Raw genomic sequence first — 27,012 nt, forward strand, 5'->3', positions numbered from 1 at the left:
TTAATTGACTTTGCCCCGGTGAGCAATTGTACTGCACAAGGCCAGAGTACCTACATAGGTAAAACGTAATCAAATCGAAAAGGCACTTATTATAACTATATTAATATAATGATCCTTGAGATTTCAATTGTTTATAATAATAGGAAAAAAAAGGAGTAAGGGAAAAGACGCAAATATTGAGAGTTATTGAGGACAGAAGAGGCAAGATGATTGGACACTTAATAAGACACGACGAATTTATTAAAAACGTCCTAGAAGGGAAGCTACAAGGAAAGAGCAAGGGGTAGACCAAGAAGAGCTTACATGGAACAGATTAAAGAGAAGGTGTACGTCGTGTCTTGTAAGACACCATGTTCCTTATAAGGAAACGAAAGAATTGGCATTTGATAGACAAGAATGGAGAATGCTACACCGAGAGTGTGGCTCTTAAATTAATGATGATAATAATAGGATTCTAAACCCATAATTCTGTATCCATGTTTGTTGAAGTTATCACGGCTAGTCACGAATTATAATGTATGTGCAGTGAGATTGTTATACATGAGTAATATCTTCATGTTTTAATTTGTAAACAAGATAGTGTTTGAGCAGAAAGAGTAGCGGTGGAGTGACGTGATAGCGTCAGCGGAGTCGCGCGGCGCGGCGCAAGGCGCGGCCGGCGCGCGACGTAGTGTGCCTCCGTCCGCGCCGCCGACCGCCGCGACGCGCCGCGCCGCACCAAAAACAAACCTACCGTAATTATCTCGCCGCGATAAAACGATACAACGCTATCAACCCGTGATAACTCACCAGTGTGATAACAGATAAAGTACCAAGTAGTCGACGCCTGTGCTGTGCACCTATTATGTAAAACTCTTAAGTTGTGTGGATACGCAACCATGACCACTGCGACGGCTCCACGCAAGACCATCTCCATCCACGACTACCCTGAGCACCTGAACCCCTTCCGGGAGGATGACAACCATAACAAGATCAGGTTCTGGACGGTGGGCCGACGTCTCAGCCGGTCTAACAGCATCAATTTTTCCGGCATCAAGGATCTCAAAAACTCGTGGTAAGTCACACGTGACTGTATTTTCTCACTTGTTTATTTAACCACCAAGCCAGTGTCAATATTGTTGCCGTAAAAATAACCTTGTTACAAATCGATTTGTTTAAATTTCTTCACATTAATGCGCTGCGTGCGGCACTCTGTTAATGGTTTCATGTTCCGATCTGAAGCAGGTAATTTAAATAAAATATAGTAGTCATACGGCATATCATAGAATGTAGAGTAGGTAGGTAAGTATTATAGGCATAGCGGGTTACTATTTTCAGCTTAAATATCTTTCTCGGCACTTTCAATGTAATTTTATCACAGTGTACCGTATTGCGGCTGTATCTATGTTTACCGCAGACACACAGGAACCCATACCCGCGCATACTTACACAACACTCCATTTTATACTAACTAAAGTTATAGGTATTATGAATGAATCATAACTTCGTAACATAATTATTCGAACCTTCGAGCCGGATACTTATTCGTTAATTTAGAAAATTTATTAATGCAATCGTTGAGGTTTATGACCACAATGATTTGCTGCTAAATGATCCATGACACAAAAACTAAATACCTATGGTTAGTATGTATTGTGTTTGTGCATAAAAAGTTGTGTTTACCTAATGTTATCAAAGTGTAGGGTCTATGTAATGTAATGTCGTCAGGCGATATTAATAGGATTGAAGTCACTTTGCACTTGTCTACTTTATGTTTACTTTAACATGTGTGTGCGTGTCATCCGACTAGCTAAGTATTTTACCTACGTGATTAAAATTTATTGTAAACAGCTCAATGTCACGCAAATGATGCAAATCTAGTCGAAACACTGAAAACACGTCGTGGATAGTTAATTTACTTGAAGAAACTCCTTTCTTTTTCTTTGGCACTGTTCCTACTTCCATTTTGACTCAAGTCCAATTTTGGGTCCTACGTCCATAGTTTTTAAGTTCTTATGTGGATCATTCGCCGCATAATAAAAATATAAGTTTAAAAACTAAAACCCGACTACGGAAAAAGCGCGCTCTAAAAAGTATGAAACAAGAAAATATTCCTCCTAAGAGATGGTTTAGTAGTTAGGTGGTAACACCTATACATACATAGCGGTCAAACCCATAATCCTTGTTTTTGCTTCACCGCAGTTGGGTTAGCCGTAATATATGGAGAGTATTAAGGTAGAGTTTGATTTTATAAACTGTCAAATACTCTAGTCTATTCCGGAAGAAATTAATGTGAACCGCGTGAACGTGAACATAATGACTAACATTGTGTAGAAAGAGAAATACATTTTTGTTAAAAATCAAACACCGGTTTGCTTCGCCGCTCTGTCGGGAAATGGGAAACTAGGACGCAACTACGTGATAATTAGATCCAATGAAAACTTTTCCAAATACAAACAAAAGATTAATTAATACAAGGATTGATGGGATTGAAGTAATTATAATAATAAAATAATAAAAATCTTTATTTTCTCTTCACAAAGGTAACATAAATTATGTAATATTAACTAGGGTAATGATACATACTGTAGTGCCTTTGTGAGAGATTGGTGGCTATACTCGGTGTGACCCTGTGAAACAGATTACCAGACTCTCAACCTCTTACGGAACTCCTAGTTCCTCCTTAGAAATGTAAGAATGTGAAGCCAAAACAAAAATATAAAATATAAAAATTGAGTGGCACACAAAAGAAGTGATGATGATGTGATCCAGCCGATTTCGGCTACGGCGACTGCTTCAACTCCGACGTTCATGTGCTCGCATGTGGCTTATATAGCCAATCTTATTGGAAAAGATCCTCGCACATAGTGGGCATGAAGAAGTCACAGTAGACAATAATATTTGATCTAATATTGTCTTAGGAATAAGACACAGAATCCCGAATGGGTAATACTTAAAACAGCACTCAACAACTAACATTGTGTTTATATCTACTTACTGTGAACGATGTGTCACAAATTATACGACTTTAATCCTATGTTTCTGAACGTTACGTTATTAAAAGTTTATTTTTGTAACAATAACAACATCGATTCTCATCTCACGAACAGATTTCCGCGTATATTTTATTCAACTCTTCGTCAACATGTATGTCTTTATCATAAAACGAATTACATATTTCCTAAAACACATAATCGTTTATTGTATAACGTGTAGATATATATCGTCACTGGAAAGGCAAAATTACGTAAGCGCCAAAATAGGTATTTTGGGTTTTTTATATATTCGGAATCAGCGTTTCATTCTGCGTCGATCTGTCTGGGTAGCATTGCGATACGAGCACTTTTTTGGCGCTTACGTAAATTTGAAAATAGTTGACTTTTTTCAATTCCAGTTTCTTAAACGACAAGATTTTGGTGTTTTTTTCGTGACTGGTGTATAAGTAATATTGTGGTCCTATATAATAACTACATATTAACTTTAAGTAAATTTGGCATTCTATAGTTTGAAAAGTATCATTTTATTAGTAATTTAGGACTACTGAAAATAAAAAATAGACTATGTATAAGTCATTTTTATTTACAGCTTTTAAAATAAGTAAGGCGTATAAGAAAAAAATGTCTTAGCATGTTTATGCAGTGAATGGCGTATAAGTAATTTTGACTTACAGTATTTAGAATAAGTAAGGCGTGTACGTAAATTTGCCTTCGCATTTTTATGCTGTTATTAAGCAAGTTTGTGGGCTAGCAGTAAGTTTCCCAGGAAGTTATTTTTTAACAATAGATCTAAAAGTAAAACTATTTTAGAATTGATTTTATAATTTATTAGCGACCCGGCTTCGCTCGGATGCAATGCTGAGGAAAAATGAAATTATTTACGACATCACATTAAAATCCTCAAAAATAACAGTATTTTTACACTATTTATTGGATGTTATTATACATACCTATAAACTTTCCTCTTGAATCACTCTATCTACTAAAGAAAATTGCATCAAAATCCGTTGCGCAATTTTAAAGATTTAAGCGTACATAGGGATATAGGGACAGAAAAAGCGACTTTGTTATACTTTTTAAGTTCTGTCGTTTGCATATTTAGCGCCAATTTTGAATTGAGAACTCAAAATACAAATTTGTTGGAATTTCGAATATCAAAACAATTGAAAACATTAGGATTAATGCAATTGTTTAGTCACAGCGTTGGTTTGAATCTGTCAGGTCACGTCCGAAAATGAATCTTACAAAGAAAAAATTTCTATAACTTTCGAAGAGGCCTACTGCGACTTCAGTGTTTCAAACAGTTAAAATCTCTATTCCACGATGAAGTGCCATGTCTGCGAGCCATCGAACGCTGGTATTTAGAATTCGAGCGTGGACATCCGCCTTCACTGAAGATAATTATCGTTGCTGTGAGACAACTAATCCTCAAAAATCGTCATGTGACATACCGAGAATAGAGGCGTTATTAGGCATTTCAGGGACAACCATTTAAACGATATTGAATGAGGCACTTGGTGTGAGAAAACTAGTTTGCCGTTGCATCCCGCATTTTCTGACGATCATAAGGTAGCCCGCGTCAGATGGTGTAAGAAAACTCTTCAGAGGTTCAACCGAGGAGAGTCAAATCACGTGTACGACATCATCAGTGGTGATGAATCTTGGATTTATGCTATTATCCTGATTCCAAACAACAATCCACAGTTTGGGTCTTCCAAAACGAGTCAAAGTTGTTCGCTCTCGAAGCACTTCAAAGAAGATGGTGGCTACCTTCGTGGAGAAAATCGGTCATGTTGCGACAATTGCACTTGAAGATCGTAGGACGGTTAATGCAGATTGGTATACCACAAGTCATCGCCGAACTTCGAAAATCTAACCCAAAGCGACGCATGATGATGCGCAGGAGTGCAGGATGCTGCACCATGACAACGCAAGCTCACACACCGCTCGTCAAACGATTATTTGAAGCAGGAAAACGTAGAAATTCTTGACCATCCTCCATACAGTCCTGACCTAAGCTCCAATGATTTCTTTACATTTCCTAAAATTAAAAAAGAAACTCTTCGCGGTCAAAGGTTCCAGTGCGGTGAAGAAGCGGCCAACGCTTTCAAGTCAGCCATTTTGAACACTTCTACTTTGGAGTGGAATAAATGTTAAATAACACCTGGTTCGAGCGAATGGAAAAGTGTATTAAACTTCGTGGTAAATACTCTTAAAAACAATAAGGGGAATAATTGAGGAATTAAAAAGACTTGACCCTTCCAGAGACTTGACTCGACTTAGAGCCACGTATGCTTGTCCTAATTCAAACAATTTTGAGCCCAAATATACTACTGCATGGTCGACTGTGCTGCCCTGCATATGTTATGTTATGTTAGTGGGCTCTGTTTTCCGCATTTAGACTCTAAGGTGGCCCATTATGCGTGTAATTGTTGACTACGTAAGCCAACCTATCTCCTTCCAGAAGCTCAGAAGCCTCCTGGGGATTTCACAGGCTTCGCGGAGCGACCCCACCCAGCGATCCACTGTGCTGCCCTGCATATTATGGACGGTGGATGACAATGACAAAATTAAGGGCAACATCCTTCTTTCAGTCATTTTGTAATATCGTCCATCTTGGATTTGAAATTTTGACATAATGACAGTATTCTACTAGTGTAGTCCTATCTTTGATACCCATATTGAGGGGGTTGTGGAAAAATATGTACCTAGTCCGCTATTTTGGAACGGCGGCCATCTTGGATTTTAAATTTTGACATAATCACAGTATTCTACTTGTGTAGCTATTTCATTTGATACCCATATTGAGGGGTTTGGAAAAATATGTAATCCCCCATTATGTACCGGCGGCCATCTTAGATTTATAATGTTATTGATTTTATTATATTGTATTGACATCGGAATTAAAGGTGCGTACCAAATTTCAGATCAATCTGACAACAGGAAGGTACTTAAATTGCAATATCTAATTTTGATACAAATATACCGTACGGGTTTAGCTAAATAAAACCGTTTAACCCTTTCACGGACAGAGACCATGGGTCATTGGTGGTTCATAATAGGTAGTATGGCACCTTGGAATCGGAACGTCCGTATACGTTCTGTCTTTGAAAGTGTTAAAAAGAAACTTTTACAAACAGATAACGGGTTGTACGCTATTATTTATATTTTATGAAACTTTATTTCTGGCACTTCAGTATTTTAATAGCCCTTTTTATAAATCAATTGAAGTAATAAGTAGTTTAAGGAGGTATTAAGAATAATTATTTGTCTCTTACGTCTTTTTACCCATGTAAGATATTACAAAAACTTACTTTAAAGAATTTTTGGTGAACTGACATAATCAATCGATCACTTTTTAGGCAATTTTTACATAATGAGAGCAGATGTGTAAAAGTCGTTACAGTAACTTTTACTCCGCTAACATTACAGTATTACTATATTTAAAGAAATATTGTCGTTCTCGTATGCATTGTCTTAAGAGCGGTAAGTAATTTTGCTTCCAAATAATATTTTAACCAGATGGCGGTTAAGTAAATTTGCTTTACTGTAAACTGAAGTCATTTTTACGTAAGCGCCACTATATCCTAAAATAGCAATCCAACAGTTATAATATGTATTGCTGGACATAGAAAATTAAAAAACAATGTAACCTTACCTTGACATCATCTAAATTGGATAATTGGGTAAAAAGTTATGATACAAAAACGAAAAAATGAAACTTTAAACGGCTTTTTCTCGAAATGGCCTTTTGGCGCTTACGTAATTTTGCCTTTCCAGTGACGATATTTAAACTTATCAAGTTTTTATCGTGAATTATCTTTGGAAACAATGGAAATACAGGTTAATTACAATCATGTGATTGATTGATCGGTTATTGTTTTTTTGTTAAATATAAACGAAAGTGCGCGAATATTCGCTAAGATAATAACATAAGCTGACGACTATATAGTCTATAGTCAAATTATTCACCGAACTTCTGCGATACAGTTCACTACTTTTGACGTTAGTTTAACAGAAAGCCGAGATAATATTCATAGTAATACGTATGGAGGTATATCCAGAGTAACTAGGCATACTACGAAGTGGTTGAATTGTCTTGTGTAACGGATACCATGACGCCGTTGCCGGAGCGGGGAAGACTGGCTAATGATTACCTACATACCTGGTATTCGAAATTGTAGCCACATCAAAGCAATTCATCTAAGAAAGCAATATTGCAATCTGACATTTGCGCATATAAAAGTAAGTGCGCAATGCAAACAAATGTCAAAAAGCAATATTGCTTTCTTAGATGAATTTCTTCGATGTGGCCAGTTTAACCCCCTGTTTCTATGTAAAATACGTACATCATCAGGCCTGAATCCCCTCAGGGGTAGGCAGAGGTGTAGGTTACGTCCACTCCTCGCCAGTTGTGTTTAAGTCCCAGGAAATAGGGGCGAGTATCTTACCAGCCATGTTGTGTAGTACTTAAGCGTCAACTTACATTTCTTTGAAAGTCCTCAAGCTGTCAGTAGAGTAGAGTAGGCTTGGTCGTCGTACTTTTACACACACGATGATTAGTTCTATCTTCATAGCAAATTCAGGTTAAAAATGCGAATAATCTCGAAAAGCTAAAGTGTTCCTTTTCGCCGAAATGATCTTTGTGAATGTGTCACCCGCATTACTTGCGTTTATTTACATCCTCGACATTTTAGGGCCATATAAAAATAACATTTGCATTAAAAGAAACCTACTTTCTTACCAAGTGGCGCTATTGACCGACAAGAATATTACGGTTGCTTGCAATTTCTGTTATTATGCTCCACTTAAGGAATTCAGCACACCTGGTGATTAATCGGTCCGTTCTTGTGTATTTAGTCTAATTTTCATACACACTTGAGTCCATATAAGGTCTACGCGATGCTTTACTACTTTCCACACTGACTACTAAGCAACGTTGAGTATCATTGCAATACTCATAATAAATCATTCCCCTATTAACGTTTATATAGGCTAATGGAGATTTTTAAACTACCCACGTGGGTACCTAGATATTAATTTTATGGTTTTTTTTTCATTGTAAGCGGTTATTTATTATGAATTAAGGGAAAGAACCTTGGTTCAGTCAAGCAACTAAGTAGTTCTCGGTACAGATGACTCAAATGCCTATAACAATTTTCCTGTAACAAATAATAATGTATCTTGTATTTTAAGGCATAATAGCTGGACTGAATAAAGAACCATAATACCTTTATCTTCAGTATCAAAACCAAAACTTTACCTAATACTACGTACAGTACGTAGTCCTTACTTGAGTCATGCCAGGGGCCCTTGGCGCCTATGTGCTTACGTTTCAATGACAGTGGGGGTTACCCTTCATTAAATATTTCATAGGCCAATACCTCCTTCAGGCGTGCTAAATCGCCTTTCAACTTCCTGATCTTGCCGTAGCTGGAAAGAGACTATTTGACCTAGATAAATATACTTATGGACATACGTTATTTCCTCCCTATCTACTTCTACCTTATATTTTATGCTGTGACGAGTTGGAGAGCCCAAGATTGGGAGGAATGGAAGAAAGGGGGAGAGGCCTTTACCCTGCAGTAAGATGGTTTCGGCTAGAATAGTAATATTATAACTGTATTATTATATACTCATCACAAATTTTAAGCCAAGCTCTTGTCGGTGTAGCATTCTCCATGGTACTTTTTAGGAAAAAATGGGGCAGTGGGTTCCTTCTTGTCTTCCGCCCGCAGTACTAGTACTCCTGTCCAACGCCTCTGCATAGTACTTACAGTTACTGCTGCCCTCTGTCAGGTTCCAGGTTACCGTCCCTGTGACTCGCCGCTGTGTGTGTATTATACACTATGTATCCAAAAATATGGAACAGTAAAATAAACCAAAATAAAGTGAAGAAACGGATTGAGCACGGAACTAGCATCAAACAATGTTGTGCGGCCACACGCGCATTGGCAATCATCCAAATGTTTCATTACAGGATCACGGATTTATTTAATTATACAAATAATTTTGGACAAACACAGTCGTTTAATATATTCTGGTTTTAATTGTAGCATAAAAAGGTATGTTATTGCAATCATTCATCTCAATATTGAAGGCAGATAGGTGATGTACCTATGGTAAGTCTGCGATGGTAGCGTTAAATAAGTACAGCCATGAGCAATAACATGTACCCACAATAGAACCCTGTCGCAGTATCGTATTTGACATTTAATGAGACTTACGGTTTAATTTGTCAAAAAAGTTAATGTGACATGGTTTCAAGGTGTATACATATTAGTACTCGTGACCGTACCTACCTAAGTATGTAGCTTCTTTGTCTGGCAAAAATCGAAAGTTGTTTCAAGTTGAGGGTTATGTATTGATCAGGCAACTCGCAGCCCACACGAAACATGAAAAAGGGAAAAAGATTGATAGTCATTCACCCTCAACATGGTTTCTAGTCAGGTACCACTGAATGTGACTATCGAGAATGTAAGTCCTCTGAAGTTCAGAGCAATATTTTCATAGAACTCTACATCCAACGAGATGAAATAGGTATGTCGATATTTTTTTTTTATTTATTTGTTTAATTAAGGCAACAAAGGCCCATACCATATATACCTTAACCTAAGAATACATACAATATCATATTTATTAATTCCAATATTAAATTCTTTTCGATAATGGATACCTACTGTTACCTATTTGCCTATGACAGGAGGGAGGAGTCTCAAAACTTACTCTACAGTTTATGGCATATATCTCAAGTGGGTAACCACTACCTTATCATTCCGCGAATTCTGAATATTATACATAGGCACACCCCGGGCATACAATAATCTCATTCCAACTACGTTTTCGTGCGGGGCGGAGAATGACCATTCTATACGTAGCATTATTCTTTATTCTATGAAATTTATCGTAGTAAATGTGGTCATACATAGTGAAGGAAGTAAATATTATGGTTCAGCACATTCAGTCATATTCTGACATACAATATTAGGTAATTATTATATTATTAACCTAATCTTACTCTAAATTAACTAGTTATATTTACACCAAATTTACATAACATTATTAGGATACAATAACTTGTTCAAAGAATAAAAAACCTTCTCTCTTAGCCGCAGCTTTAGCTTTATACGGAAATGTTTTAAAGGAAGTTCTCTTAAATGGCTGGGGAGGGCATTGTACGTCCTCACACATACTGAGTAACAATTTTTTAAAACACAGCAGTTCTAGGCACTATTTCATAAACAAGTTTGCTAGGAAGATTTCGATTATGTGATGATTGGATTTCTAAGATTTCGATGATCTATGACATGGGTAGACCTCCATGCCGGTTAAAAACCAGCAGCTCTGCCACAAGTTACTGTAATAAATTTTAAATATACCTAGTAATGCTTTTCCGTCAAGTTTTCCACGCGATGATGTCAAACTTTATAATATTCTTTAAAATTGATATCATAATGGACAGTGTCGGCCCTAGGGCGGCGCTAGCGGTGCGATCGCACCGGGCGCCAAAAGTTCGCGGGTTTTAGGAGGGGGCGCTAAAATCAACCAAGACGGGACCATCGTGGCTGGCAGCCCCGGATCTAAAGGGGAGTAACTGGATTGGGCACACCTGACCTGTGAATTTCATCAGGTTAGATTGCGGCCACATCAAATGTTAAACGATATTTTTATAAGATTTAATTACTTACTTAAAAAAAAAACTGTATTTTGAGGGGCGCCACTGAGACTTCTCGCACCACCGAAATATTTTACTAGGACCGCCACTGATAATGTAGGTAGGTAGGTAATATCGTTAACAGATAACACGTCACAATGTAATGAGTCGGATGATAACCTGTTCGTTGGTATTATTTCTGCACAGTCACTACTTTTGTCGTTTTAGTGTAGTAGGTACGTACCTAATACCTACTAAAAAAAGGTTATTATAAGGTTAATCACTATTTACAAGATATGAATGCATGTTATTAAACTATTAACCGCCTGGGAACTGATATTAGACAGCTAAATAACTAAATTGTTTAACAAACGTCTAGGGCCCTGTACCGCGATTTTTCTTGCAGCTTCTTTTCCCCGGCTATACGGGTTGTGAGAAGCTGCAGTAGTTTTAGGCGGATGAGACGTACGTTCGTTATTTAAAAAAATGACGATTCAAAGTGTAACTAATTTACCAACTGAATAAAGATATTTTTGAATTTGAACTTACCTATTAGTACCGACTTACCTTATTTCACGCTTATAAAGAAACTCGTCTGAAATGTGAACAAACAAATGTTTATGTACACTTCATGAAGCCTTTACTACTGGCCTTCGACTGTATGTCGCACTAAACAATTTGTTGTAATTAAACAATGCGGTATAGAGGTAATATAATACGGAGGAACATTGGATGCTGCCTGTACTGAGGCAATGAGTGTGTATGGGCAAAGTTCACAAGCAGTTCATAAGTCAAGAGCGAGCTGATCGCACCTCGGCACAATAGACCGCATATCATTCCCAGCCACATGACTTATTAATGTCCTTATAATAAGTATGTACATAAATTAAACGCGAATACGAAATCGCTGGTTTGCGAAACAATGGGACACCGAATGTTTGAAGTACACATGTTTCTAACAGACTACCATAATGTGCTTGTGAAATATTAGAACATTATTGACTGTCGATTACCTTTAAAATTATGTCTCCATTATTTAACGTAATCAATTAATGACTAGGTTAGACCATTGGTCTCTCGATCTGGTTCCAAGATCGATTCTCAGTGGACACATATCACAATCATTTTGTTGTCCCTAATGCAGTTAGGACAATGCAGGTTGATCACCCCACGGAATCACATCACTAAACATCATAGAAGGGAAGCCACAAGGAAAGAGAGGAAGGGAGAGACCAAGAAGAGCTTACATGGAACAGATTAAAGAGAAGGCGACAGTCGTGTCTTATAAGGGGCTAAAGGAATTGGTCTTTGATAGACAAGAATGGAGAATGCTACACCGACAAGATCGTGGCTCTTAAATTAGTGACCCCACGGAATAAAGAAACAAAAACACACGGAGGAAAGAGGTCTCTTTCTTCTATTCCGTGGATCACCCGATTGTCCCAAAGTATAGTATAGTTTCATGAACCACGCCAACCTTTGGCGGCTTAACAGTAACCGTGGAACCAGGATTGATGAGGTCAGTTACTGACCTCGCAACCCAAAGGAGAGAAGATGAACCAACCATTAAAGAAAGTTTAGGTTTCAAACAAAGTGCCTGTGATAATTAGGTCAATTTACACTTAATCAGTAGCACTATACAAACAACAAGACTTCATTATCTATATTTTTGTTTCGCGACGTGTTAATAATGTTTGTTCGTGCATAAAGTGTATTTGTTCTGAGAATGCCTTCAACAAAAGATAAAGGAGGATAAGCTGAATCATCTGTTTAGCGAAATTCTGATAAAATACCGTGTGTATGTGGGTCACACGGTGATGGTGGGCGAGTTAGAACCGTTTCCAACTAATTAACACCCTTTATTTCATACCTGATGAAGGCCACAACCTTGACGAATGCCCTCAGGCGTGCATTACATGCAACGTATACAAAAAACGCATCCTACAAGATATAAATATTATAAATTATAACCAACGTATCTTCATTTATCCTCATACAATGTTAGTAATCACTTTAGGAGGAAAACAGTTGCATTGAAGATATAATGTAAAAGCGGTTTCAAGTCAAGTACAACTGAAATATAATGAGTAACTTGTTTCCGTATCCCTATAGAGGTGCGCAGAGTCGGAAATTACTTATAAGAAAACGCCGCTTTGGCAAAATCATTTTTTGCAATCCATACAAAAAATGAGAGTTTCAGTTTTAACTAGAATTAAAATAAATGGGAAAAATCGAAGTCTTGTTGAAGAAAACACGACAGACATCACACGATCATCAAAAAGGCGCTTAGCTAAGAGGTTTTCGCGCTAAGGCGAAGATATCTTAATAAACGAGTTCACAAGACAAGATTAAGTAGTTGCAAGTAGGTAGGTCCTAATCTTCAGACGACTTGCACTTATCTCTGCCCGAGTGATGTAAAATAAGTAGGTATAATTATCATGTTTATATTACCAGTTCGCAATAAAAGATGCAGTTAATTGCATGCAATATTGATAGTCCAGAGTCAAAACCTTGGTTTATCTGACCCACGAGTTAATGTCAGTCATTTGTTTATACTATAACGTCAACTGACACCTACAGACGGTCAATGTGGTAATCAGTACCGTTTACGGGTGTTGTATGGATATTACACAAATCTACAAAACAGTGCTAGAGACAGAAGCGTAACTCTGATGTTGCTACCACCACATCAGAGTAGCCAAAGGAGAGGAACCACTGTACTTACCCTAAAACATTACGCAGTAAAGACAAGACTAATTTAGATCCGAAAAAAGTGGCCAAGTATTTTACATTTCTCTTATTTTAGAAGTTACAGGGGGGGACATATTACAAACTCTCGCGCAAACTATTCAGTTTAGAAAAAATATATATTAGAAACCTCAATACTATTTTTGATGACCTATCCATAGATACCCCACACGTATGGTTATGATGAAAAAGAAATTTTGAGTTTCAGTTCTAAGTATGGGCATCCCCCAAAATTTTTTGTTTTTTTATATTATTGTGTGAAAATGTTAATGCGGTTCACAGAATACATCTATTTACCAAGTTTCGACAGTATAGCTATATAGTTTCGGAAAAAAGTGGCTGTGACATACGGACGGGCAAACAGAAATGACAAATCCATAAGGGTTCCGTTTTTGCCATTTGGCTACGGAACCCAAAACACTACACTGTGAAGAGAATACTTAAATCGAAAAAAAAAATCTGATTCGGACGAGACTTGAACCCGCAGCTCTTGTCAAGCCGGGACGAGCGTGTTAGGTAACCATTTACACCACCGGGTCCTCCTCCTATCCGTCCGAGTCAGATTTTTTCGATTTAAATTTTCTCTTTGTGAGTTTCCCTAAGCACGGATAAATGCTATAAAAACAAAAATCACTACATTGCGAATATAATAACATTCTTCGTTATCTAACAAACCCTAATTCGTTTACAAACGAAGTAAATCTAGCCAGTCTATAGACGGATTAATAGAAGGACAATCTTATCTCCAAATTGCCGGTGTTAAGCCAATAAAAAACCCATTATGTAGGCTCAATAGCGCTATCGCTATAAATGGACTATTAGATGAAACATTGGCATACGGTCAGCCAAATAATGGATAGAAGTATAGGTCAGTAGGCTGTATCAGCTCACATGATCCAGTATTATCAGCACAATCCAGTGTTACCTCGAAACATCGATACATACTTAAACTCACACCTATTACTCACCTGGATAGACAGAGACTATGGAATTCAATTTGTATCAATCCTGACATGTCTCTTGCTTCCTCCACATTCATTAATGTTTCATACACGCACGCTGATTCCGAGTAGACCGTATCCTACTAAACCTTTTTTAAGAACATCCCCAATTCAGTCAATGTACGTCCTTCTAGGTCTTCCTCTGCCAACCCTACCAACAACCTCGTAACCCTTCTTCGGAAAAAAAACAATTAATCTCCCTAGCGTGATCCCGTTTTCACCTGAAGATTTGATAGGGCCGGTCTTTTGCAGAAGCGACTGACTATCTGACCTTCCAACGGAAGGGTATCTATAAACCAGCCTAATGCAGGTTAAGTAAAGTCACATACTTCCGAAACGCATTTATCGGGAATGTGGGTCTTTTCACGATACTTTCCTTCATGAACACGTGATAATCATATATGATCCAAACATGAACTCATTTCAAATTCATTAGTAGGTCCATGCTGGATTCGAACTTGTGATCTCACAATGAGGATCACGCGTTCTGCCAACTGGCCTACCGCGGCTACATGATGAAAATACCATAAGGAAATCTCCATAAATATGGTTGTGCAAAGTTAACTTCATAAATGCAGGCTTTGCGAGTGCGCCAGACCCCTATGTACGCTTAATACGCGATGAGAAACAATTAAGGACGGGGCAAGAAGCCCTACCTATGTATTTATCTGTAGGAAAGGGTTACAGTATGAAAGTATTCAACACAGTGTTGGTAGTAAAATATCGATAGATCGTCAAACAATTTGCCCACACGGATCAGATTAGAAGTTGGTAGGCATGCAATGAGTGGCGTCCGTCCGTCAGTCGTCACGGCACAATTGTGACCGCTCAAGTGGAATCAAGTGCACTAAACTTCCATTACTTTTGTCAGTGTTGCGCCTACAGACATCCGTTAGCCGTCGCGAGATTGCCCACTACCGTGTTAGGTACGATTGCCGAATTTATACCTGCCATCGATCACATACCTCTCTGTTATAACAATGATACGATTTTTCATTCGCAATGAGGGATTTTCCAGGCTGCATCCCTTAAGAACAATATAGATGGCGCTGTAAAGGTTTTCCTTTGTATAACATTCTAACATTATGCATCTTTTATCTTTGCTTTTGGGTACAAATGATGATCCTTACTACACTCAAGCACAATTACAACTTCTACCCATTATTATTCTGATCAAAATAAAGAGGAGCAATACAATTATATACACAATGTGATCCAAATATCAAGCAACGATTATTTTTATATAATTGCTTCTGCCATTACGTTGTATTTTTGAATAAGTATGTACCCGAGTAATGAGAAAATAGGTACTTATCACGTTAAAGCTGTAAAACGCCTACTATATTGTTTTTGGTGAACGTAGCCTGGAAAATCCCTCATTAAGTATTTAGACATCGTAAGAACTTGCATCATGTAATAATAGACAAATAAGTAAGAGGAGCTCGGTGGCGCAGCGGTAAACGCGCTCGGTCTGCGATTGTTGAAGTTAAGCAACTTTCGCAAAGGCCGGTCATAGGATGGGTGACCACAAAAAAAAATGTTTTCATCTCGAGCTTCTCCGTGCTTCGGAAGGCACGTTAAGCCGTTGGTCCCGGCTGCATTAGCAGTCGTTAATAACCACCAATCCGCATTGGGCCCGCGTGGCGGTTTAAGGCCCGATCTCCCTATCCATCCATAGGGAAGGCCCGTGCCCCAGCAGTGGGGACATTAATGGGCTGGTGATGATGATGATGATGAAGTAAGTAGGTAGAGATTACGGGAAAACCCCGAAACAGGAAATAGGTAACAACATTAAATGGGGCAACAACTAACCAGAGTTAAAACCTACTTATTGGAATCGTGCGATGCAGTGCGGAAAATTTTCTTTTCGTCCCAGTCATGTAGGTAACGTCCCAGAACGTAAAGTATGTAGAGATATTCTTATAGATTAGGTAGGTATCATTTTGAAGTAACCTTCTGAGTTTTACAGCTCTACGTCATTCATATTTTTGGACCTTGTCAATGTTTTAGCGGCTGTGAACCCAACAAATCTGTTCTAAGCTGTAAAACTTTACTAGATGTAGTTTAGAACATGTGTAGGTACACAAACACATAAAATTAATAGCTGCAATAGAAACGCCGTAAACTTATGTGAACGACTGCACTGCGAACGGTAGATGAAAGTGTCTATGTTATAATAGCTTCTAAGGTTCCCGTGACCGAGCACATAAAATAGTTAGGTTTATTTTAAGTAGAAATCATGGAACGCAAAACAGGTATGATCATACCTAGGTATTGTTTACATACGAGTACGTCCCTTGTTTTGATGGTTTTCACAGACTTGGATTTGTTACATACACACCAGTTACTGATAGGAAACTGTTCAATTACTGCCAAATAAGGTTTTTTAGATTAATTATGAAGATGCGGTCACATCACAGGGAGTAAAGCGTGGTAAACTGACCTTAGAATACATAATTAACAAAATACATTTTATACTGTTTTAATATCTACGCCACTTGTATATAAACCTTTGTTTTATGGGAGCTGTATTAAGCACCTTGATGCTATGTTATGTTTAACACAAGCGTTTATCCGAAATACCGTCCTATAGGAGTGGTTTTGTTTACATAAAATTTCATTGGTTTTCAGGGCCTTCCGTTCGTTCATGAAGAAGGGGAAGAAAAGAGAGCCACCCCCGCCACTGCAGAGTCCCCAAGACAATAATAAAACCAATCATGCGGACGGTGAAAGCAGTCCTATAGTGTTCCGACGAGCCCTGCAATGTACGTATTCCCATTCTACACCCTACATACATCATGTACCCGTGATTCATAATGAGTTTTAAGATTTCTTAAGATGGATGTGAAGAAGCGCCTGGTGCTCGCTCAGCCCATCGCCTATAAAATAGTCCATCATGCATGTTGGAGGAAACTTAAGAGTTAACTTTCACCGCAGAATAAAAATACTGCTAATACACCGGTAACCCTCCGCCCCGCACCATTTCGTATCGGGCGCCGAGCTAGTTTTACCTCTGTTGGCAACATCAAAGTCTTAATTATAAATTTTACTGTAATATATTTTGCTATGGCCATATTACAGGACTTACGCCACGGACTTTGCCGACGAGGCATGTCTTTTCTTTTTTTCCTAATTGTGTAAATAATTTCCTAGTTTTTATTATTCATTTATTTAATAAACACACGTAACAGGTTGTTACAGACATAAATCTTATAAAATAATACACTTTTAATATAATACAGTCCACTTAACATCTCGAAGAGGTTTTATTTACCCGAGCGACCATCGCCTGCAACACCTCACCCTCTCTGGGTATTATTTTTTAGTTTATAAAACGCCATAAGCCACTAAGGAGTACCTATGCGCGATGACTGTCTACCTCGCTCACACTCACGTGGTAAGATGGAACACGGTAAGCATGAGATTTGGATTTGGCGTTGCTCAGGATGAAGTATAGCTAATCATTCTACAATTACGATTGTATTTCCAATCTCTAGCGTTCATTTTCTTAATCTAAATTTCCCGAATGATCTTCAATGGTACATTTCCAATTTGGTGTAATGAATAAGATTTGCCTTATAGGAATTGGTGACATCATTTCGATGTCCTAGGTATAACGTATCGTAAACGCGACACCCACGGCCTTGCCCCAAATGGCAGCCAAGCCGGTCAAAATCATCAATTATGAGGGGACGTTTCCCTTACTTGACTAGCCTTGCACAGTATAAAAATATCATAGGTAAGACGGGTTCGTGCTCTACAATTGTAGGAAAAATGAAAATGCGATCACTTTCAAACGTATTCGGCTCTACCACCGAAATTATTTCAAGATAGAGTTCACTTTTGCTAACTCTTCAGTCTAAGTGCTGAACACAGTTTTGTGGTAAAGCCGATTGACACTAAAGGCACCTTCAAAGGGATCTGAGACAACTTAAACCGTCTTCTAAATGGCATTTCCACTTGTTTGCAGATTCGTCGGCCTCGACCGCTGGGTCCAGAAGCACAGTAGGGTCCCCTGAGCGCTACGTGTATGGGGGCTCCGTCACCCCCCTCCCCCGCTCGCGGTTCCAGGAGCGCCTGCGCAGCTCTAGTCAGCATGAAGTCAGCTCTTTAAGGTGAATATTGACTTAGGTACCTTCTTTTGATTTCGATTCGAAGGCCTCCTCTTTGAGTTTCCACTTCTCCCGGTGCGTAGGCAGAGATAGACCCAGGAAGCGATGAAGAGAAGAAAATCGTTTAAAACCTAGAGTTACTATTTTGTTTGTGGCTAAGCTGTTAAGCTATTATTAGCTAAAGATAATAAATTAACCATAACCACAATAACTTTTAGAATTTTCTTATGGCAAATGCACTTGAATATTTTCAGTCACAAAATTGATAAATTTGTGTATTTTTGAAATCGATTTGTTAAATACCTAACCTTTATTTGAGTGAACAAAATAAATTGCATCTTAAAAAATATACTTATGGCAGAAAATCTTATAATGCGCGTTCCACCTCAGCCGCTGCGCAATACACAAACAAATTAATCAAGATTTATGATCAAGTTCCGGAAAACATGAACCTCGGCTCCAATGACACTACGTATATATAACAGAACAACTACCCACATTCTGGACCTAAATGATAAGAGCGACGCCTAAGACTTGCTTCCTGCACTCGAGATTAGCAGATAATGGACGCGACACTTGCGCTGCATAACGAATATAACACGTATTACAAGAAGGATGTCATTTTCATATTAGTTTTAAAAGCCCATCCTCTTCAAGCAGCATTGCGTTAGAAGCACCTACAGTAATATAGAAAGTAAATAAACAGTAGAGACAAAATTACCACACTATCGTGGACCACGCTCTTGTCAAAATGAAAATAAGGCAGTGGTTTCCCTCTTGCCTTCCGCCCGCAGTACTCTGTCTGACGCGAGAGGAATGGCGCCCAGAGTAGACTATTTCAACCCCGTACTAGGACTCCTGTCCGCCACATCTGAATAGTACTGACAGTTACTGCTGCACTCTGTCAGGTTCCAGGTTACAGTCCCTGTGACTTGCCCCTTCCGACGTACCGATGGCTCCCATCTCCGCCTCTGCAACCGTTGAGGTCTTCACTCGCATCCCTGGGCAAGGGACTAGACTATCGTCTAAATACCTAATATATCAAGTTTGTTAAATATATAGTTCCTATACCCAAGATAATAAGCAGCATAGAACATTCACCCCAAGGTTGCCTGGAAGAAATTGTTGTTTATCAATAAGGCCACCGATTGTACCTCTTATTTATTTGTCCTATTTGTTGTGTTTATCTTAGCGCAATAAAGCACTTTGGTATTTCATTTACAGTTTCGTCCATTTATTTGTTTTCGTTACATCCGCCTGTCTGATTACACGCACGATGCATTAGTCCAGCTTATGTATATCATCTTTATAACTCTTATCGGGAACATAAAGTCATTTTCAAAAGATTATATCGAAAGTGCAGCTAAAAATATCTCGTTATACGAGCTATGTAGGTATCTACATTATCTTTTGTTCTCAATCAATCATACTGTTATTATACACCGTTGGTGCTATAGTCGACAATTTGTCTGTCGTTAACTCATACTACAAAAAACTTTTATCTTGACAGGTTAGGATGCAATGTTTCGATTTTATTCATGTACATAATGTTTCACTTATGAAACGGTTCATGAATGTGGAGGATCGAAGCAAAGCCATGATCTCTAATGACCCCTCTACTTTCATATATAAAAATGTGATGTATTTACACTACTGCTAGAACCAACTATTCTATGCATATTACCTCCTTGAGGCCTGTCTAATTAGTTGACACGGATTTATACAATGTTCATACTTTCTGTCGCCAGCATGACGCCCCGCATGGCCCGCAGCGAGGTCTCGGGGTCGCGTCTCAGTGTGGAGAGTAGTAACCCCTTCGAGGACGGGCCTCCAGTGCCGCCGGTGCGCGCCTCCCGACGCAAGAAGAAGCGTGCCCCGCCGCCGCCACCGGGTGTCGCTGATATATCCGTAAGAATTATTTCTTCTACTTAAAGACATGCCGCACAGATTGCTGGCATTTTGCTGAAGGCCGGGAAGGGTGGAGAGAACTTCTCTCCATTTCTAACAATTTATCTTATGTTTCCAGTCATTATTGTGCAATATTGTATAAGATAAACCGAGTCCCTGTGAAGCCACTTGAGCGTTCACTTAAGTAATGCTGAAGAGATTATGATGATATTTTTTTTATAACAAAGTCTTTAGAACAAGACGTAAGTTTAATTCAGATGGGTTTCAATTACTGAATTTGAAATAACTTTCACAAATTAACACGGAGTTATTTTCCAATTCACAGATCACTAGTGAGAACTCAGACCTTCAAACGAGCGGTGAAAACTCGATTCTACAAACAAGCATAACAGAAGAAAAGAAAACTGAAGGTGACTTAGAAATGGAAGATATGAACTTAAACATAGAACTCAAAATTGTTGAAGACGAAGATCTTAAAGGTAAAGAGAAAGCAACGGAAGACTCAGTGGCTGAAGTGCCTAGTACAGAAGCTGTCGCAACTGAAGTAACCGTAGCCACGAGGCAAGAACAAAAAGACGATGACAGGAAAACACTAGAATCAGTCGCCCCAGCTGAAAACACCAACCCTGTTGACTTTTTAGAAAAGATCGTAAACTCAGTCTCATTCCCTAAAATAGATATTGTCAAGTACAGGAGAAACTCCAGCGTAAACGAAGACGATATCAAGCTTCGTCGAGGCAATTTAGAAGATTTCCATGCACTAACAACTAAAAGGAGCAAGAGCCTGACGAATGCTTTGGATGCGGCTTACGTAACCTACGATATAAACTTAAACGAAAAAGACACCACTATCGATGCTAATGGCAACGAGGAACCTCAAAAAGTAATCTGCAAACTTTACGAAGACACGTCACGAAAGCAGAGTATCGACACTGTATCTAGTACTGAAAGAGAATTCCTTGAAATTGATAAAGTAAGGAGAGAATTCGAAACGGAGATCAATAAACTGAATGCTGCTCTTGAAGAAGACTTCTCGTCTACCGGGGCTCGTTTGTCTGTATCGGATATTAAGCGAAAATTTGACAAAAGCGAAATCGCTTCACCAAATCCTATACCAAAGCCTAGAAGAAGTCACTACAGTGACTCAGGTTCTCCTGTTAATGGCAATGTCCATATGTAACTAAGTACTCAAAACTAAAACATCACTATAAGTAAAGATGTCCCACAAAGTTAGATTTAGATTTAATTGTTTCACGATGTAACCAAACAAAATTGTCGTAGAAATTATGTATTGGATCTCAAATAATGTAGGAAGCTACATTTAACTTTGAAGGGATTTGCAATGATGGATACTAAGTATAACGGAAGTGCCTTTGATCTAGGCAACAGAATCAAAACTAATATATTTTTTGTAATATTATTCATGTTTTTTAGTAAATATAGTTATAGAACTTAGACAAGATTCGCTTCGACTTTTGGCCATAATAGCATGTTTGACGTGGTAGATTGGGTCTAAGAATGTGGATGGTGTGTTCTGTTTTATTGTGATAACATAGGCTACACGTGTAGACTTTATAGAAGCATAATATTTTATTAGACCAATTATAAGGTGCCTACAACCGACACGATTTCAATCTTACTATTATATCACGCTCATCAATTAATCATGAATCGATCACCACTCATATACGTTATTGTTTCAAGGGGAACTATTTTTTATCATCTATAGGCGCTTTATACATTGGCGCTAGTTGATGAACAGCACCTATGTGTGTAAACGTACAAGATTCCTATAAATTATTTATACAGTAATGTTTTCTCTTTGGGATTTATGTGTCGTGGTATAGAATACTAGATTATCATTTGTTGACGAATAATAAATTATTTTATGTGCATTATTGTCTCATTTCCCAGGACATTATAAAACTACATAAATTACTATGTCATAACTTTAATAAAATTAAGATGGCTTAACTAAGTATACATGAGTGTAAAAATAATTAGTCCTGTATAAAAAGATAGCGATTAACCTATTACATTTCATATAGATTTTAATTTATTTTAACTTACTTATTCTTTCTTTCTTATACTTAATAAATCTCGGTAGATTCGACGTAGCTGTGGAGACTAGTACTTTATATTCTTTCGGAAGCTTTTTCTGTTGTCTTGCCTGAAATAACATGAACTCACATGAGATATAATAGACTATTGCTCCAGCAAAGTGGCATAATCAATGTTTATCAGATTAAGGCAGGCCTTAGGACAGTTTAAATACTGACAAATGTGTTGTGTATTTTTGATAAGATCAAAAATACAAGTTTCAGTCACATAGTAGAAGGTCTAACAACTTATATGTTTGCTCACAAGGTGTAATTTCCCTTGGCAACGACAAGTGAATTGCTGGTTGGCAGAGCCACTATCATGTAAGACTTTTGGTTCATATTGTCTGGTCCAATCCTAAGGGATAAGAGGTACTCAAAAGCACTTGAGACTGACATGACTCAGGGTGTTCAAAGCCAGCATTAAAAAATTGAAAAAACAACTAATATAATACCATAAAAGTGGAATGCATCTGTACCTTGTTTTTCAGTAAAGGCGCTAAGACGGTCAATTTCTCAACTAATTTCACTTTAGCAGCCAATCCGTCTGTTTCATCTTCAGAATAGAGATCAACTATGGTGTCTACAGCCTCTGCCAGGACCCATACTACATTCTCCTTGTGGGCTTGATCCAAAATAAACTCTGTTATAGTGCATATTACTTCTGAAGTAGTATCATTTAAAGTGTTCACCAGCAATAGTGCCATGATACCAATCATGCGGATGAGGTTTGATCTTATCTCTGGCACTTGACAGTCTCGGATGCCCGCCAACATTATCTGAAATACAAATAAATGGTTTTTCTTTTTGGTGCGTTAAAATGTTAATTTATTTATTTTTTTGAGTTCCTAGCATTATTTCTTCCCAAAAAATGGTAGTGACAATAAACAATTTGTGGTTAATTAATAATTAAATGCATTTACTTGACTAATGATTTTAAATTGTGCTATATTATATTAACTCAATTGTGCTATAACTCAATTTTGCGTAGATACTATGCATGTTCTCAATTTTAGATGATTTTTTGTTTCTTTTTAATAGTTAAGTTACAATACACTAATTAAAGGTAACTAATATTGTAAGGTCAAGGTCAGCTTACCTCAATATCTGTGAGAGCCAACTCATTGAACAATCCATGTCCACTAGTGTTACCATTCTCCCTAAACTTTATTTTATCTAGAGCTGCTCTCATCACTGCGGTGGCTGATTCCATAAGGATCAGATTATCCGAGTTTTGTTTGAACACTAACTTTCCTGCATCAACCCATATTTTGTAAACACCATTGACACCGCCCAGGTTTTCTATTGGGAGGGTTGATAGCATGTTGTTTATACAGAGTAGAGCTCCAGACTGTAAGGTATGCAGCCTGTAATAAATAGAAACAATTAGCTATCTACAACATTCAAGGTAGGTATAAATTAGTGTATATTTCACTCTTATTGTTTTATAAATTAATAATGGAAAAGAAATGTCTCATTGGCATAGCAATCACCTTGCTATGTGAAATGAAGTCCACATTAAATGTAGATATAATTAAATTATATTTTGAAAATCAAAAAGCGATACAATTCTTTCAATGATGTTAATAAAATTGTATATTTACTTACTTTTTATGAATAGATTTTGACCCATGATATTCCTTCAGTATTAACATGACATTCTCAGCTGGCAATTGTGTTCTCGCCCATACTTTAGCAAATATTTCCATTGAAATGAGAGCCTCCAGTACTTCCGGAGGAAGCCTGTCCTCAGCAGGTGTTGTCAGTCCTGCCTCATTGGGGATATCATCGTCGCCAATTTCCTCACTATCTGAAGAATCTCCACCATTTTCTGAGTCACTATCTGAAAATTTCACATACCTATTAGTTTACAAATAAGTCAATAGTGAAACTAGAACATCTGGAAAATCATGTCTACGAATACATACCATCACAAGAACAAATGTTAGCAATAATTTCAATTGAACATTGTTGTGCATCTAACATTTGTGACACTGACTTTATTTGACTTTCTATTACTTGAGCTTCCTTTCCTTTAGGAGCTTCGACCTTGCCTGCATCATCAGCTAATGGGAGACTGCTTGTTAACTGATTGCAGACCATCCTGTGATCTACGGTAAGTGTAGCAGCTAAGATTGAAATTATTTGATGTATAACAGTGACTGGTAGAGATGCAATGTTGCCACCACAAGTGTTTATTATCACCCCAGCAGCTAAAGTTTTTATAAGTAAAGCAGAAGGATCACTGTCCTCTAATGCAAGCAACACTTGCAGTTGTTTTTCAGAATTGGTCTTGATCTTCTCCATAGCAACAGGGTTGTCTTCAATGACCACAAACAAACATTGCAAAGCAGCAATGACTATTTCTGCTCCAAAAGTAGGTATGTCAAGGTATCTGGGTAAGATATCAAGAATTTTCGATTGCCCAAGATATTTGATGGCCAATTCTGCAAATAAACATAAAAAATTATGTAGGTATAACCTGCAAATTCCTAGAATAAAAAGTTATTTTCAAACAAAATAAATCATTAGAAATCAATATTACCTGAGCTTTCACATAAATTGAGCAGTAAATTTATGATTTGGATGATAGTTTCAACATCATCTTGATTTGTTTTTGAACTTTGATCTGGTGTCCATGATTCTGCATGCTGGAATGTATTCAAACACATTTTGATATCATCTTTCCATAAATATCTTTCAAAAAGTATTTGCTGCAAATCATGTTATTCTTTTATAATACAATTTATAATTGTATAATTCAACATTCCATAAGAAATAGTTTTTAACAATCTAGTTATAGATATCACAATATGAACACAATGTATACTCTTTCTGTTAAACAATAAAGTAGTGAATAATGCATACCTCGTGGAAAAACATAGTTAAAGAAGTCATAACGTCTTGCTCCATCATAGCGTCACATACTTCAGGGCGCACTGTAGATAGGTTCCTCAATGCTCCTGCGGCAGCATTCCTCACAGAGCTCGCAGGGTCCAGTAACAACGGCGCCACCACCTTCACTACCCCCCGGCTGAGAACCTCCTCTATGTTATCTGGACTTTCTATCATCAGCGCGAACGTTTGCAACCCGCAATATTTTTCTTCCACGTTTGCTGCCTTAAATGAAATGATTCTAGTTTAATTCACTGTCAAGGTATACTAGACTCAATTTTAATGCCACAGTTTACTAAACAGAGGGTATAAAATCAAGCATTTATAAGCATAATGACTCAAAACATCTAAATTCTAACCTGCAGCTGGTCCAATATTGTCTGGATCGCATTTTCTTTAGAATCAACAGGAATCTGCTCCTCTTCGTCAGAAACGTCGGGCTCAACATTCCTTTTAGTTCTGTTTGGCCGTGGCTTCCTTATTTTTCCCATTTTCGGAAAAATAATAGAATCCAAGAAAACTTAACCTCTCAATCACGCGTGTTTCGTCGCACAACCTTGCGAACGTCAACAATGTCAAAATGATAACTATGAATGCGTTCAACTTTAGCATGAAACTCGTTCAAGAAAAATGTTTATAAAAATAATGCATACCTCGATAATGCAGTCAGTATGCAGTTTATTGCCAACTTCTCTAATGCATAGAGCTTTGATAGAGCTACATACATGAACCTCCTGGCCATTATGTTACCAAAATATTCTACAGTATTAAGATAATGTTTCTTGTGGCAACACTTTCAGGATCTCCATACAACAACCTCCATGGTCAAGTGGTTAGAGAGATGGGCTCATGATCTGGAGGTCCGGGTTCGAATCATTTGTGAGACAGTTTTTTTTTGTTTGGCTAGAACATTGCATGCATTGAAAAAGATGATTCAGTGAAAGGCACGATGAAACGTTGGACCCAAGCTACTAACCCAAACACTTCCACCAACCCGATCTGGAGTAGGTAGCGTGGAGAAATATGCTGTATCCCCATTCGGTTGATTGAGGGAAGGCCAGTACCCAACAGTGGGGCATAACAGGCTATTTTGTCATGTAATGTACCTAAGATTTTTCTTTCCTTGAAGAATACCTGCTGCTGTAATACTATAGGTCACCCATAGGTACACGCATGACTCGTTAGTAGGTATCTATTTGACGTAAAAGTTATCAATCGTACCTATTATAATTGTTTATCTAAAACATAATAAACCTGCAACTTTTCACTGCCTTAAATATATAAGTCGGTACATTTAATTATCGTCATTTGCGATATTCATATATTATTGAGCATTAGTTCAGTTGTTGTCTTAAGACTTACCTGCTAAATAAAGACATTACTTGGAAAGGAAAAAATAAGCACGCGGAAATTCAGTGGCAATTATCCCATGTGCTTATTTCGGACAACCTCCCTAAATGTAATCACCCGGATTGATTCGGTCCACAGGGGGTGGCGACATACGGACGGCTCTACGTTGACTCATCGTCGTAAAATGTTTGGGATACGCTATGAGCACTTAGTTCGATTGCAACTACCACAACGGTAGTTGTTATCTATTGCTTTGAACGCTGTTGAGAT

At 37.9% G+C, this 27,012-nt stretch overlaps 2 protein-coding genes across 3 annotated transcripts; one reads left to right on the forward strand and one right to left on the reverse strand.

Moving 5' to 3' along the window:
• Positions 1-643: 643 nt before the first annotated feature.
• Positions 644-22,293, forward strand: LOC126374409 (uncharacterized). The gene is made up of 5 exons (XM_050021056.1): positions 644-1,054; positions 17,010-17,143; positions 18,349-18,493; positions 20,239-20,398; positions 20,724-22,293. Exons 1-5 carry the CDS (start codon positions 879-881, stop codon positions 21,576-21,578), a joined length of 1,470 nt encoding a protein of 489 aa, XP_049877013.1. The 5' UTR covers positions 644-878; the 3' UTR covers positions 21,579-22,293.
• Positions 22,294-22,333: 40 nt separating this feature from the next.
• On the reverse strand, positions 22,334-26,469 carry LOC126374322 (HEAT repeat-containing protein 3). Of its 2 annotated transcripts, XM_050020890.1 has the most exons (9): positions 26,046-26,469; positions 25,752-25,948; positions 25,366-25,617; positions 25,043-25,148; positions 24,426-24,944; positions 24,106-24,340; positions 23,597-23,864; positions 22,977-23,276; positions 22,334-22,568 (listed from the first exon to the last, which is right to left on the reverse strand). In XM_050020890.1, exons 2-9 carry the CDS (start codon positions 25,881-25,883, stop codon positions 22,455-22,457), a joined length of 1,926 nt encoding a protein of 641 aa, XP_049876847.1. In that variant the 5' UTR covers positions 25,884-25,948; positions 26,046-26,469; the 3' UTR covers positions 22,334-22,454. The 2 variants fall into 2 exon arrangements, with proteins under 2 accessions (XP_049876847.1, XP_049876856.1); XM_050020899.1 differs by lacking the exon at positions 26,046-26,469 and having other exon boundaries at positions 25,752-25,976.
• Positions 26,470-27,012: the final 543 nt, after the last annotated feature.

This window comes from Pectinophora gossypiella, chromosome 2, assembly GCF_024362695.1.
Source record: "Pectinophora gossypiella chromosome 2, ilPecGoss1.1, whole genome shotgun sequence".
Classification (NCBI taxonomy): Eukaryota; Metazoa; Arthropoda; class Insecta; order Lepidoptera; family Gelechiidae; genus Pectinophora; species Pectinophora gossypiella.